This window comes from Bos grunniens, chromosome 1 (genome assembly GCF_055505025.1).
Source record: "Bos grunniens cultivar Pamir isolate PY7600 chromosome 1, Bosgru_T2T1.0, whole genome shotgun sequence".
NCBI lineage: Eukaryota > Metazoa > Chordata > Mammalia > Artiodactyla > Bovidae > Bos > Bos grunniens.
This window is the reverse complement of record NC_141165.1, coordinates 147,918,035-147,933,228: the sequence shown is the minus strand read 5'-3', so window position 1 is coordinate 147,933,228 and position 15,194 is coordinate 147,918,035. Positions and strand designations below refer to the sequence as shown.

Sequence of the window (15,194 nt, the reverse complement as noted above, 5' to 3'; positions counted from 1 at the left end):
CTATATAACCTGTTTAAAAGAAATGTTTTCTATTTTCTTACTTACAACCAAAAAAATGATTCATTTGTCCGATATTATTTTAGACCATAGGTTCCCAGAAGAAGAACTAATGCTAAACAGTTTTCCTATGCCTAATTAGGTAAATGAAAAATCCAATATTTATTCGTATTGAAAATACGAATAAATAGCATTACATGTTTATGATATAGGTACATTAATGTTTCTGTATGTGTTTACACTAAAACAGTGTTAATAGCTCACATATATGACCAGATTCTCTCCTTTCGTGGTTACTTGCTGAATACTTAATTTGAAAAACAATTCTCAAGAACTATTATTCCAGTATTGTGTCTTTGAAATGCGTGAAACTTTTTCTTTTCTCTGTTAACAAAGGACAAGAAAGTTTTTTAAAAGGTCAAATTGTTCATTGTAAGAATATTTTTATGTCAAATACTTTAAATTTTACTAAGTCATCTCTATAAATAATAAAAATCGATTAAGATTGATAAATTAGAATATATCAAGATTTATTTTACATAAGCATTTGTGTAGTCTATGCAAGGAAAATCAGAAATACGGCAGAGTTTAGGACAACATGAGATTTTTTTGGATGCGTGTTTAAATTAAACAGCAAACATTTTATAAGGGTGAGAATGTGATACTTATTAACATACTTAATACTGACCCAGTATTACATGTCAGGGCTTTCCTGGTGGCTCAGTGGTAAAGAACCCACCTGCCAATGCGCGAGTTGCCAATTCAGTCCCCGTATCAGGAAGATACCCTAGAGAAGAAAACGGCAAACCCACTCCAGTATTCTTGCCTGGGAAATCTCATGGACAGAAGAGTTTGGCTGGCTATGGTGCATGGGGTCGCAAAGAGTTGGACATGAAGTAGGGACAACGCATGCATGTGATATTACATACCACTTTTACTAGTACCATGCACAAATTCTGCTCTGTTGGTCTTGTTCCTAACAGAATTATTTTTTCAATTCACAATTTTCTTTACCAATATACATCTATGTTATGTGCATATGTCTCTGTGTTACCACAAATGCCCAAAGAGTGCTGATCTAGAAAAAAGCAAAATCGTAAGTAGATTAAATGTTCTTCTGAGTGTGGATGAAGTTTTTCAAGCTTAATAACTGGCAGCTCTTACACCCATGCCTCTGTTGAAGCTATTAAAAAAGAATCATTTCCCAGAACTGCAGGTGTACAACACACTGGAATCATTACGCAAAAGAACAGAACTCTGGAGAGAAACCCAGTGAATAAAAAAGTCATGTTCCTGGCCACTTTCGCCTTTAGCGCTTTGTTTTTTCAGCTCTATTTGGATAGCCAACGTGAAATATGCAAAAATTATAATAGATTTGAGGTAAACCATTCAAGATTAGAAATGTATGCCTTGAATTAAACAAAGTCCCATAAGAATGCACTGGAGGCAGAAACGACCAAAAGGCCAAACTTGCATTATTACATTTTAAAAGCTAAAGTGTACATAGGGGAGTTGACAGATTAGAATGCATTACACGAGTTTTTAGAAAACTACACATTTTCTGCGGGTCTTCTGAATCTGCCATCTTGTCCCAATTCATAAGAATCACACTTTCCCTTATGAATCTGTTAAGATCCCTTATGGATCTCTCAGCCCCTGGGCCACCACAAGTGTTTGAAATCTCCATCTCAGAGTCAGTGTGGGGCCCAGCTGCAGGTCATCATGTTTCCAGAGCCCTGTTCTGAGCATGAGATATGAAAACGTATTGATAACTTTGCTATCACGTTTTCATGATTCCACAGTCAAGATCTTTAAAGTGCTAAAATGACTTTTTTTTCCCCCCAAATGTTTTCCTAAGTATATCTCATCTTTGAACTAGCTGGAGAGAAAGAACACATGAAATGAAAAGCAGAACATTAAATAGCTACTGTAACAGGGGAGGGAAGGGTTTACAAACTGAAAAGTAGGGGTAATCTGGGAAATGAAACTCTACAGAGAGAAATAAATTTTAGTTCAAAGATGAACAGAATGAGTTAGGCGAGATAGTGTAGAAATGAATGGGGCCACTCATGAGTGTATATCAATATTAAATCTGAAGGAAAATGGGATGAGAGATTGGATGAAAGGGGGAGGGCAGAAACAGGATCAAAATATTAGACAGTGTTAGAGTGGAGGAGGGACGATAAAACTAGTCATTGAGATACCTTAATCTGCTGCTAAAATGTATGCAATTTCTATTGTTAAAATATACATAATTCCTGGCTTCTGCATTCATCTATGACAATGACCTCAGGAAAGGAAAATCACATTTAAGAAAATTCCATGCTGACTAAGTGTATGGACCAGGGGTTATCTTAAACCCTTTCAAGGGTGAAGCGGCTTTTTTGGCTTTCTCTGTGCCATTCTTTCCGATCCGATCTTTCCTAAAGAGTGGGAAGCAGAGGTTTTTGGTTTTTATTTTTCAAGTAGGTGATCTAGAACTTCAAGAGAAAAGACGACGTTGGAAAGTTTTGTTTTGTTTTGTTTCTCTGTATGCAAACACTGGAAAGGGGACGCGTGGGAGAACTTGCAGAGGACTGGAACAGAATGGATTTGGGACGATCTAGGGTGGAGGGAGGAAAAAGGCCGAGATCAAACTTGATGAAAACTAAGGGGGCGGGCGGGGGCGGCGAGACAGAAGAGACGCGGCCAGGCGAGGAAGTGGGAGCGCGCGAGGGTGAGGGACTCGGTCGGCCCCGGCTTGGGGCGGTCGTTCTCACCATTGTCCCCATGGTTTTCCGCCTGGGAAAACGTTATGAAACATTTCCTTCCTCTGTGTCACCGGGCCCCTCCCTCTTTTTCGATGGAAGAGCTGCTGGGGCTTTTGCTTAGAGACCTAGATAGAGGTGCAAAGGCTCAGCTTTTCTGGGTTTCCGACTGCCTTTCCGCTTCCTCCGGGGAAAGCGGGGAGGGGTCGGGGACCCCTAATTTCCCCACCGCATCCTTTCTAGCCCCAGCGATGCTGCCACTCTCTGGGTGGAAAAGTAGGGTTCCTGGACGTTTGTGTCCAGCTGGCCTCTGCCCCGCAGCTGCTAGTAGGTGGAAGAAGGCCGACTGGGCGAGAGTGGAGTATTTCCCCCAAAGAAGAGAATGCGCACTTCCCTCCCCAGGCTCCGGGGAATGGAACGCGTTCCAGATCACCTCTTCCGGAAGTGTGAACCCGGTCTCAACCGAGAAGTCTTTAAGGCCCGGGGCGGAGGGGGACGGGATGGGAGTTGCGAGAGGGGAGGGCAGATGACCGGCGTGAAGGTCGATGCCAAACGCGTTTTCAAATCAAGGCCCCTGGAAAGTGTCTCCTGGCCTCCTCACCCAGGCACGCTTTCTAGGGGACGCGCTGGCCCTACCCAGCTTGCCAGAGAACAGTTGGGGCAAAGAGAGAGCACGCTGCAAACGGGCCTGAGGCAGGCCCGGGAGATGGAGAGCTGGAGTGGGGTGTTTTGCTAGAAAGGGGAGCCCTGGCTCATCTCCCGGCTTGAAGAGGAGGAGGCTGGCGGCGGGGGGTGGGGGAAGGGGGGTGGGGACCGGGTGAGTTGAGAGAAGAAGGCGGCGCAGGGACAGCTCCCGGGCGGGGAAACCTCGGAGAAGGGACTCCGCTGTCCATCCCGCAACTGGCATCCTCGCGCTCCCTCCCGCCCGGGAGAGAGACCATGTCCCGGCTGTCCGGGCAGAAGACGGCGGGTGGAAGGGGCGGTGGGAGAGAGGACCTTCTCCCAGCAGCAGCCCCAGACGTGCAAAGGGCTGGTCACAGGGCCCCTCCTGCGTCTTCCGCCCCCAGATTGACGAGCGCGTGGCGCCGAGCCAACCCCTTCCCCCGCCCGGGTTCGCGCACCGCTCTGTTTAGCCCAGACTGAGTTTAGGGGGCGGGGTCCCGGGGATAGAAAGGCGGCCAAGAGGGAGGAGGGAAGCGGGGTCAGGGAGGGGCGGAGACTCAGTCTAAGATATAAAAAGGCGGTCGGGGCTGCTCTGTCCTTGCACTCGCTGGAAAGCGGCTCAGAGCCTGGGGTCTCTCATTGCCAGGGCGCGCAGAAGGGCCGAGAGGACTGAGCCCTGCGGAGAGCGAGGTGCACCGCGACCGAGGCGGAGACCGAAGGGGGTCTCCGGACGCCGATCCTCGTGTGGCCCGTCGCCCCGGCCCCAGAGGCGTCCCGGGGCGCTGCGCCTCCCCGCAGCAGCCACCCCGCCAACGCCTGCTGCGCGGTGCCTCCAACTCTTCCCCAGAAGAACTTCCCGCGCGCCGACAGAACTACAGCGCCTGCTCTTTAGTGACTCCGGGAGCCCTATCGGCGGCTGGGCTCTGCGCGCCCTTTTGCAAGAATCAGAGTAACTTGTTAACAGTCCCGAGCCAAGCTGGCGAGGCTCCGCGCTCCGGACCCGAACAATAGCCAGTGCGCTCAGCGCTCGGAGGCGCGCGGTTCCTCCCGAATGCAGCGCGCGGTTCCCGCGGGGTTCCGAAAGCGCACGGCAGGAGGCGACATGGGGCACAAGGCGCCGAGGGCTCGGGGCTTGCAGCCTGTTCCCTCACCGCTGCTGCTCCTCGCCGCGGCCGCCGCGCTGCTGGTCGTGCCGGGCGCGCACGGGCGCCCAGCCGAGGAGGACGAGGAGCTGGTGCTGCCGGCCCTGGAGCGCGACCCGGGACTCAGGACCGCGCACCTCCGCCTGGACGCCTTCGGTCGGCAGCTGAGCCTGGAGCTGCACCTGGACCGCGGCTTCCTGGCACCCGGCTTCACGCTCCAGACCGTGGGACGCAGACCCGAGCCGGACGTGCAGCGTTCTGATCCGGTGGGCGACCTGGCGCACTGCTTCTACTCTGGCACGGTCAACGGCGACCCCAGCTCCGCCGCGGCGCTCAGCCTCTGCGACGGCGTGCGCGGCGCCTTCTACCTGCAGGGCGAGGAGTACTTCATCCAACCCGCGCCCGCCGCCGCCACCTTGAGCCTGGCCCCCGCCGCCGCCGCCGCCGCCGCCGCAGCTGGGGAGCAGCAGCAGGCGCGGCCGCAGTTCCATCTCCTGCGGCGGAGGCGGCGGGGCGACGGCGGCGCCAAGTGCGGGGTCTTGGATGACGAGACCCAGCTGGCGGGGGGCGCGGGGCCAGAGGGCGAGGACGCCACTGTGCAGTGGGCGCTGCGGGACCGAGCGCCCCAGCGCCCGGGACACCGAACAGGTATCAGTCCAGAAGAGCGGCTCCCACTTACCTCTCCATTCATCTCCCCCTCCCTTCCTTCTCTGGGCTGCACGACTTGAGGGTAAAGTCCTGTTGGCAGACGGAAGACTGTGTCTGCGGACAGGACCGAGACGTGGTGGTGCTGATTTGTGTTTTAAGATCTGGGTTGGTGAACTCACCATTTGCCCCAATCACGAATGATCAAGAGAGGACATAAGTTATCAGTGGGTTGTTTTTTGTTTTCTTTTCTTTTTTCTGCTAAGGAGAAGCGTTTGGATCTGGAAGGGAGAGCTGGTAACTCAGCCCCTCCACTTGAGTCGACAGTGAGCTTTTGCGACTTCTTTCTGCCTTGTTAATTTCTTGCGAACGATCGTCCATGTGTCGTTCGGTCGAATTATAACTGGCCGCTTAGTTTTGTAACCGCTGCCTGTTCGCGCACCCAGAGACCGCAGGAGGGCGGAGATGGAGGGCGGGGGAGAGAGACCCTCGGAATGCGCAGCCCTGGAGCCTGGACAGCTGCGTTAGGACCTCTGTTCTGCTGGCCGGTGTCTCCTTCCCGGCTTACCAGGCTGACCCCGACCGGCTGGCGGCGGCGGGGCCCCTCGACTGGACCTGCCTGGGAGGTCTCTCCGCGCGGCTCGCCCCGCCTCCGCGCCTCCCGCCAGCCTCCCCGCGTGCGCTCCCTCTCGCAGCCACCCTTATGCTCCGAAACACTGTTGAAAAGTTAGTCACCGCGATCCTTCCTGCCACGCCTTCCTCGGACTCTGTTGTGTGCCTTGCTTCTGCTGTAGTTCTTTTCCTCCTGTCACTTTGGTGCCTTGTCGCTTTCTTCACTTTCTGCCCCGGGCTTGCAGAATGTAATTCTTCTCCCCCTGTCCGTCTGCTCCTGGAAGCAGTTACGTGATCAGAGCCCAGGGTAGGACTTCCCTGGGCAGGGGGCTGGTTCACGGTCAGGAGTCAGAGAACTCTTTTCTAAATAATTAATCGTGCCCCCACCCCCACCCCGGAATCTGCAGCACCAACTTTCTTTCCGTGGGGCGGTAGGAGTCCTGGCCGTAGGCGCCGGGGCAGACTGGGTGGTCCTCGTGCCGAATTTGGCCTGAGCCGAGCACCCCCAGGAACCCCTGGAATGAGAGAGCCGAGCCGTGCGGGCTGAGATTCCTTCAGGCCCGGCCCCTTGGCAGAGGCCCCAGCCCTGCCCGGGGCCTTCCACGTGGAGCCTGATGATCTCATTCAGGATCTGAGTCCTGGCCTGTGAAAGAGTGACTCAGGGGCTCTGCCTGCTCCCCTTGCTCCAAGATTTTACTACGACTGGAAAGAGGGGTGTGCATCCTGCCTTTTTCAGATTGCATGATTTCAAAGAGGATTAAAAAAAAATGCTACTTAAAAAAAAGCTGATCCCCTCAGAGGAGCACATGGCCTTTACATTTACAGTAAGGAGAAAACTTTAAAAATAACATTTGCAGTGAACAGAGATGCAAATATTTTTGTTATTGTTTGCCCCCCGGGTGTATTTTTGTATTATTTGCTTTGACTGGTTAGGCTTTCCTTATATACTCTAGGAAGGTAAACTATTCTTGGCGAGACTGTCCCCAAGCAAATGATCTTTCCTTGTGTCTTTACAGGAACTGGAAGCCTAAGAAAGAAGCGATTTGTGTCCAGCCCCCGCTATGTGGAAACGATGCTTGTGGCTGACCAGTCCATGGCCGAGTTCCACGGCAGTGACCTAAAGCACTACCTTCTGACCTTGTTCTCCGTGGCGGCCCGGTTATACAAACATCCCAGCATTCGGAATTCAGTGAGCCTAGTGGTGGTAAAGATCCTGGTCATCTACGAGGAAAAGAAGGGCCCAGAAGTGACTTCCAACGCTGCCCTCACACTGCGGAACTTCTGCAGCTGGCAGAAACAGCACAACCCGCCCAGTGACCGGGATGCAGAGCACTATGACACCGCGATTCTATTCACCAGACAGGTGAGAGGAAGACATCACCAGTCATGACAGGACTCCCTGGGGAGTCAGTTTGTAACAAATGTATATAAGGCATTTTACCAATATTTTCACACCGAAGTATTTTTTCATTGGCTAGCATGATTAATCTTTCCTAATTTTTAAAATATTTATTTTATTATTTATTTGGCTGTCCTGCATCTTACTTGCAGCATGCAAGGTCTTTAGCTACAGCATATGGGATCTAGTTCCCTGACCAGGGATTAAACCTGGGCCTCCTGCATTGGGAACTTAAAGTCTTAACCACGGACCACCAGGGAATTCTTCCATAGCCTTAACATCTCAAGTGTCACAGTCCTAGGTGAATGCATTAGGGGAAAATCTTAAAGTCACACAAAATACTCCTAAAAGGGCTACTCAGCAACAAAGAATGTAGATGCTCCAAAGCACATGTGAGGCTACACCCTACCAAGCAGTTTGATCCCGAAGTTCATCCTGTGTGTGTATTAATAAGGGCAAATCTCTGCTTCTTGTAGGACCTGTGTGGTACCCAGACGTGTGATACTCTTGGCATGGCGGATGTTGGAACTATATGTGATCCCAGCAGAAGCTGCTCGGTCATAGAGGATGATGGCTTACAGGCCGCCTTCACTACTGCTCACGAATTAGGTAAGTCTATTCCAGAGTGTGAGTTAAGCGCAATTCATGAATTCAAGCTGATAAACTAGGTATTACTGTTAAAGGGAGCATCTGCAGATTATATTGCCATTTTAGGTGCCAGAGCTCCCTAAAATCTGCAGAAAATGCTTTTGCACGATTCTCAGCATGGTTATCTTTATTAGAATTCAGAATCAGAGAGTTGAAGCGAGGGACACATTTGGAAATTCACACATTGGTTCACACCCTGTGAAAAGTAGATACTATCTCTAAAATAGATGGTATCCGGATACATTTCTTCTTTAGAAATATCACTTTGAGACAGATGAATCTCTGTTGGGGAAAAAAAAAAATGCTGCAAATGACATGTTTTAATGTGAGTCTTGGATTTCTACTTAGGTCACGTGTTTAACATGCCCCATGATGATGCCAAGCAATGTGCCGGCATTAATGGTCTCAACCGGGATTCCCACATGATGGCGTCAATGCTTACCAATCTGGACCACAACCAGCCCTGGTCTCCCTGCAGTGCCTCCTCGATTACAACATTTCTGGATAATGGTCATGGTAAGACACTCCAGCTACTCTTTCTAGATGTTATCCAACCATCCGCGTGTTCATACAGTACTTGTTAAACGAGCTCTTTTTTTTCTTTTCTGTTCTTTTCCCTTTCTCCTTTCAAAATGACTTTCATTGTCAAGAGCATACATTTTTAAACCTGAATTTCCAATAAAAGACAGTGCTTCTGGCCAAGAAGCTCCCGGAGTACATGAACTTGAGTGTTTAGCAGAACGATGATTTCCTGACATGGTTAAAGCAGAAATACCTCATTAAGAATAACATCTTAACAATAATTTAAATCTCTCTGGCACATCTTTCCCAAACCCTTCAGCTTTCAAATCACTTTGCTATGTATTATCTCTTATGATAAATCTTTTCTGAAACTGATCTGTCCCCTGCGTGCCTTTAGTTACTATTTGTTAACATTCATTGGTATTTCTCTTTGCAGGTGAATGTTTGATGGACGAGCCCCAGCTCGTCATACAGCTCCCCTCCGATCTCCCGGGGACCTTGTACGATGCCAGCCGACAGTGCCAGCTCACATTTGGAGAGGAGTCCAGACACTGCCCGGACGCGGCCAGCACCTGCATGATCCTCTGGTGCACGGGCACCTCTGGAGGCTTGCCGGTGTGCCAGACCAAACACTTCCCCTGGGCGGACGGCACCAGCTGCGGAGAGGGGAAATGGTGTGTCAATGGCCAGTGCCTGGACCAGACCGACAAGGAGCACTTTGATGTGAGTTATCCACCACAACGCATTCTCCTTTGACATTCAGAAGGGAAAATGACCAAGAGATGCTCAGACATTTGATGCCATAGGAGCAACCTGACCTGTAGCCTCTGACAGGGATACAGGAAAGATTCGCATCATTGATTCTGTGTCCCATATCTTTCTCTTCTATTTCCTGAAAGGGTTGTCATAGAGGATTCTAACACTAATGATTTGTGTCTCTGTTTAGACCCCTGTTCACGGAAGCTGGGGACCCTGGGGACCCTGGGGAGACTGCTCCAGAACGTGTGGTGGTGGAGTTCAGTATACGATGAGGGAGTGTGACAACCCCGTGCCGAAGAACGGAGGAAAATACTGTGAGGGCAAGCGCGTGCGCTACAGGTCCTGCAACATCGAGGACTGCCCGGAGAATAACGGTGAGCAGAGAGAAGGCGAAAAGCACGCTCCGCAAACGGGCACTTGAAGATTGGAAAGGGATAACGTCATCATCTCCTTCTCTTTCCAGGAAAAACCTTTAGAATGGAACAGTGTGAGGCACACAATGAATTCTCCAAAGCTTCCTTTGGCAGCGGGCCTGCAGTGGAGTGGATACCCAAGTACGCGGGAGTCTCGCCCAAGGACAGGTGCAAGCTTATCTGTCAAGCCAAAGGCACTGGCTACTTCTTCGTTTTGCAGCCCAAGGTAGTCACTTTTCTTTGGACTGTTGGTCTAAGAACCCAAGCCCTGGCTTGCTACCTTTTCATGCATCCTTTGTTGTTTTATATTTTTATATTGACATGTTTATGTATAATATTTAATTATTATAAATATATTATACTTAATGTATTAAGTATATATTAAGTCAAAATTATATATATTAAATTTATATATCAGCACATTCAATTTCAAGTTAGGACAACTTTGCTTCTGGATACATCGGTAACTGCCTGCTTTGAGTCTTGTGCTGTTTGGGGTTATGGATGAAGCTTGAATCCAATGCTTAATGATTCCTGCAATGGCTTATTATTACTCTTATATATGAAGAAAAGCCCTTTATGCATGGATAGGTAAATCATATATTAACACGAAAACCATCCCTTGGTTTTGGAAAATAGTTTAAGATAGTCAAAAGTACTTGTTACTGGGTGAATAGCAGCAGCATGTGCAAACAGACTTTTACTGAAAGCCTGAGCATTGAGAACTCTTGTGTTTAAGAACATATATTGAACTAGTAGAAGCATAGCTTTGCTGTTTTGTTGAGGGGATAAATCTGGCTCTGAGATAGAAAATGGAATTGAATTTGGTTGAGATAATCATGAGTCATGATCACTGTAGGCTAGGAAAATAGTCCCCAGTTGCAGATTCAACATACGAGTGATTTATCAGCAGCAGCCCTTGCCAGGTAGTATTCTAGACACTGAGGATACAGCAGTAAACAAATTGACTAAAAGCTCTGCTTTCGTTGACCTTAGCTGTAAGTAAGATAGGACACAGATAATCTAAAAATTTATAATATTTCAGATGTCTATGGAAAAAAAAGAGAAGCCAGAGAAGGATAGTGTGCAGAGTACTATTTTAATTTTGATAGAAATGTAATGTTAATGAGGAAGATTTTCAGACTTATCCTAGCATCATCTCTTGGCCTTGTTAATTAACATGTGATAGCAGGTAACTGTTCTTCCTTTTTCAGGTGGTGGATGGCACCCCATGTAGCCCAGATTCCACCTCCGTCTGTGTGCAAGGACAGTGCGTAAAAGCTGGCTGTGATCACATCATAGACTCCAAAAATAAGTTCGATAAATGTGGCATCTGTGGAGGAAATGGATCTACATGCAAGAAAGTATCAGGATCAGTTACCACTGCAAAGTAAGTGTTAAACTGCCTTACTCCTGAAGGTTCTTATCATTTCCATGTAACTAACTTCTTACAGGTCTGGTTAAAAATTACTTTCTTACCTGATTCCCTGGTGTTTCAAGCTAAGTAACATAATGAGCCAGTGACTGAGAGATTTTTCTCTCTATTTTTCTTGCTTGCAGACCTGGCTATCACGATATCGTCACAATTCCAACCGGAGCCACAAACATTGAAGTGAAGCAACGGAATCATAGAGGATCCAGGAATAACGGGAGCTTCCTGGCCATCAAAGCTGCCGATGGCACGTATATCCTGAATGGCGACTTCACCCTGTCCACTTTGGAGCAAGACATCACACACAAAGGTAGTGTCCTGAGGTACAGCGGCTCCTCGGCGGCGCTGGAAAGGATTCGAAGCTTCAGCCCTCTCAAGGAGCCCTTAACCATCCAAGTCCTGACGGTGGGCAATGCCTTCCGGCCCAAAATTAAATACACCTATTTCGTGAAGAAGAAGAAGGAATCTTTCAACGCCATCCCTACTTTCTCGGAGTGGGTCATCGAAGAGTGGGGCGAGTGTTCCAAGTCGTGTGGGCTGGGTGTGCAGAGAAGGCTCGTGGAGTGCCGGGACATCAACGGACAGCCCGCTTCAGAGTGCGCCAAGGAAGTGAAGCCGGCCAGCACCAGACCTTGTGCGGACCTGCCTTGCCCCCGCTGGCAGCTGGGGGACTGGTCGCCGTGTTCCAAGACTTGCGGGAAGGGTTACAAAAAGAGACCCTTGCAGTGTCTGTCCCATGATGGGGGGGTGTTGTCTCATGAGAGCTGTGATCCTTTAAAGAAACCTAAACACTACATAGACTTCTGCACAGTGGCGGAGTGCAGTTAAGTACGAGTGGTGTTGAGGGACAGGGGGCAGTGGGGAAGGGCTGATGCACTGAAATCAAGAAGACTGGAGGAGTCCAGGGCGCCTTGCCCTGGTGATCAACCAGGGGTGGCGATGAGTTGAGAGGTAGATAGAGGTAGGTCGGAAAGAAGTTAGATCATCAGAATTTCCTGCCAGTTACAAATCTGATAGGGTAGTTTATGAGGACTATTCATATCTGACCAATTGAGGTAGCACAAGAAAGCCCCAGGGCATTATCATTTCTTTGGTGAGGTTCCGGACAAGTTCTTATGAAAATAGAAGTAATGGTCAAAAGTAAGTTTAAGAAATATGAACAATCCCTGCTTCCTGATGCTGATGAAATACTGTGTATCACGGAGGTTGAGAAATGAAATGCAGGAGGAAGGTGAGATTTTTGCTTTAAGACATGGCTTACTTTACCTCACTACCAATGGAGGGAGAAAGGAATGCACATGGGATCTTTGACCATCACTTTACCCGCTGCTATGTTTTCAGAGAATGTTTATGCCATCTTAGAGTTAAGAATTCAGGACTGCCCAGCACGAGAAATGCTTCGCAATGTCCATGACTCCCATGACTCCCATCTTTCCTCTCTTGTGTCGTTATTATGTCTTTCTTTGTGAATTCCTTTTGACGAAGAAACAATTGCATGTATTTGTAAACACACCATAAATTCTACAAGGGGAAAAAATAAAAAACAGCAGTGATGTATCAGATGCTGGTAAAAGCTAGAGGAGGCCTGATGACCTGGGGACCTCCTGTATTTCTTTCCTCCTAATGTAAGCCAACTTAAGGAATGTGGATGTGGGGAAAAAAAAAAAAAAACAGTTTGTGTCTGAAGAGAGTCAGTAAGACACCAAAAAAAAAAAAAAAAAAAAAGAATGTAATGCCAGAACGAGAATGGGGTGTGTACAACAGGGTCCCCAGTGCTGGGGACCTTGAGATCAGATGTCTCGTGGTGGGGAGGCTACTGAGGGGTAGCGGCTGGTCCACCCCCAGCAGCTGGTCCAACAGTCATATCCTGGTGAATGTCTGTTCAGCTCTTCTACTATGAAAGAAAATAACTTTTTTTTTTCCATATGTATATAGTAAAATACATTACTATAAATTCTATGTACTTTATAAGTATTGGTTTGTGTGTTCCTTCTAAGAAGGACTATAGTTTGTAATAAATGCCTATAATGACGTATTTATTTTTATACATTTCTTTCTAATGATAAAACTTTTAAGTTATATCGCGTTTGTAAAAGGTCATATAAAAATAGAGTATTTATACGATATATGTTACTAGAAATAATAAAAGGACACTTTTTGAACGCGTGTCTTGTTTTAATGAAAATTAACTCCTGCGAAGGAAATCTGAGACATAGGTAGTGAATTTGAAGACAGAATATTTTCTTAAGTGTCTTGGAAGTAAGATTTTTTCTAATGAAATGTATTTTTTGTATCTTTGGTGTAATGTGATTGCTACAGAGAAAGATATCTATTATATCTTTGGTGATAGGTTTGTTACTAGAGTAATAATATACACCAGTGCTGGCCAGCTTTTTCTGTTGCGAGCCATATGGTAAATAGATTTTGTAGGTCATACCATCTCTGTCACAACTACTCAGCCGTGCAGTTGTAACATGTAAGTGACAGACAGTGCACAAGTGAATGGGCATGGTGGTGTATTAATAAAGCTTTATTTCTGAAACAGTGGGCCAAATTTGTTCTGTGAGCATTATGTGTAATATATTAAATGAAAACCGATCGGGTTCAGGATGCATTTGAATTTGTATCTTTTCCTCAACGACATCATGTATTGAGTTGCCCCAAAAGTTCATTCATTCTGTAAACTGTTACAGAAAAACATGAACAAACTTTTGAGCCAACCCAGTATATAAAATTATGTGAAATTGTTTAAGTCAGTGGGCTTTCCTGATGGCTCAGCAGTGAAGAATCAGCCTGCAATGTGGGAGACGCAGGTTCAATCCCTGGGTAAGGAAGATCCCCTGGAGGAGGGCATGGCAATCCACTCCAGCATCCTTGTCTGGAGAATCCCATGGACAGAGGAGCCTGGTGGGCTAAAGTCCATAGGGTCACAAAGAGTCAGACACGACTGAAACAACACGCACACGTGCATTTAAGCTAATGTATAGAAAACGATGCTTCATAATTACATTTAGGATAGGCATGCTCAGTGAGCCAAGCTCCCCACATGTTTCATTTGCTCTTTAGGAGTACACTGGATGTTCTGAAGAAACCGTGAAACACCCAAGCCACTCTCTCTCGGTACCTTTTGTAAGTCACTATATTTTAAATACTAAATGGTACATGGGTGACTTTAAAAGTTCAGGTCGCTTCCAAAGTAACTACATTTTGCTCAGGAAATAGCATATTTACTAGAAGACTCGGATTATGTGGTTAACCACAGACATTTCCAACTTTACATTTTCATCCTCTTTTTCACCCTCCTTTCTCAAGTACTTCTATATAACCTGCTAATTGCAGATTCCTGTGATAATTCTAGCTTGCCTTCAGAATAACTCAAGGTATTCTTCCCCTGAGCAGTTGAATTTAAGATTTTCAGGAGCCAGGTGCATGGGGCAGAGGAGGGAAGAGGTGTGCTAATCTCTGGTTAAGGTTTTTCCTACCTACTGCCCACCAGGCTGAAAGAGGAAAATCAAACCTCACACTGTGAGCACTGGTCCCATACAACTCAGTTAAAGATAGAATTTGGCCATGCAATTTGATGACCTAACATGCTTTTAGCACCAACAACCTCTACCACATTATTTGCCTCCATTCAGTTCATTTCATTTGCTCAGTCACGTCCGACTCTTTGCAACCCCATGAATTGCAGCACGCCAGGCCTCCTTGTCCATCACCAACTCCCGGAGTTTACTCAGACTCACGTCCATCGAGTCGGTGATGCCATCCAGCCATCTCATCCTCTGTCATCCCCTTCTCCTGCCCCCAATCCCTCCCAGCATCAGAGTCTTTTCCAATGAGTCAACTCTTCGCATGAGGTGGCCAAAGTACTGGAGTTTCAGCTTTAGCATCATTCCTTCCAAAGAGCACCCAGGACTGATCTCCTTTAGAATGGACTGGTTGGATCTCCTTGCAGTCCAAGGGACTCTCAAGAGTCTTCTCCAACACCACAGTTCAAAAGCATCAATTTTTTGGCGCTCAGCCTTCTTCACAGTCCAACTCTCACATCCATACATGACTACTGGAAAAATCATAGCCTCGACTAGACAGACCTTTGTTGGCAAAGTAATGTTTCTGCTTTTTAATATGCCTATATTATCATGGTACAAATCCCCATAGTAAGTGACACGGAGGACACACACACACACATGCACAATGTGCTTACCTTTAATTACT

General features: G+C 47.4%; 1 protein-coding gene and 1 pseudogene across 2 annotated transcripts; one reads left to right on the top strand and one right to left on the bottom strand.

Annotated features, from left to right (window-relative positions):
- Window positions 1-2,429: 2,429 nt before the first annotated feature.
- Window positions 2,430-3,872, bottom strand: LOC147380282 (uncharacterized; annotated as a pseudogene). Its single transcript, XR_015167879.1, has one exon. The product of XR_015167879.1 is annotated as an uncharacterized LOC147380282 (transcript).
- A 135-nt stretch (window positions 3,873-4,007) lies between these two features.
- Window positions 4,008-13,521, top strand: ADAMTS1 (ADAM metallopeptidase with thrombospondin type 1 motif 1). Its single transcript, XM_086412638.1, has 9 exons — window positions 4,008-5,197; window positions 6,823-7,169; window positions 7,682-7,814; window positions 8,202-8,369; window positions 8,812-9,098; window positions 9,322-9,508; window positions 9,598-9,773; window positions 10,762-10,937; window positions 11,108-13,521. Exons 1-9 carry the CDS (start codon window positions 4,459-4,461, stop codon window positions 11,805-11,807), a joined length of 2,913 nt encoding a protein of 970 aa, XP_086268764.1. The 5' UTR covers window positions 4,008-4,458; the 3' UTR covers window positions 11,808-13,521.
- The last annotated feature ends 1,673 nt before the right edge of the window (window positions 13,522-15,194 follow it).

Coding starts and splice junctions, on each gene's coding strand:
- ADAMTS1 (XM_086412638.1), top strand. CDS start 4,459: ATGCAGCGCGCGGTTCCCGCGGGGTTCCGAAAGCGCACGGCAGGAGGC. Junction 5,198..6,822: donor GCGCCCGGGACACCGAACAG/GTATCAGTCCAG, acceptor GTGTCTTTACAG/GAACTGGAAGCCTAAGAAAG. Junction 9,099..9,321: donor CCGACAAGGAGCACTTTGAT/GTGAGTTATCCA, acceptor GTCTCTGTTTAG/ACCCCTGTTCACGGAAGCTG.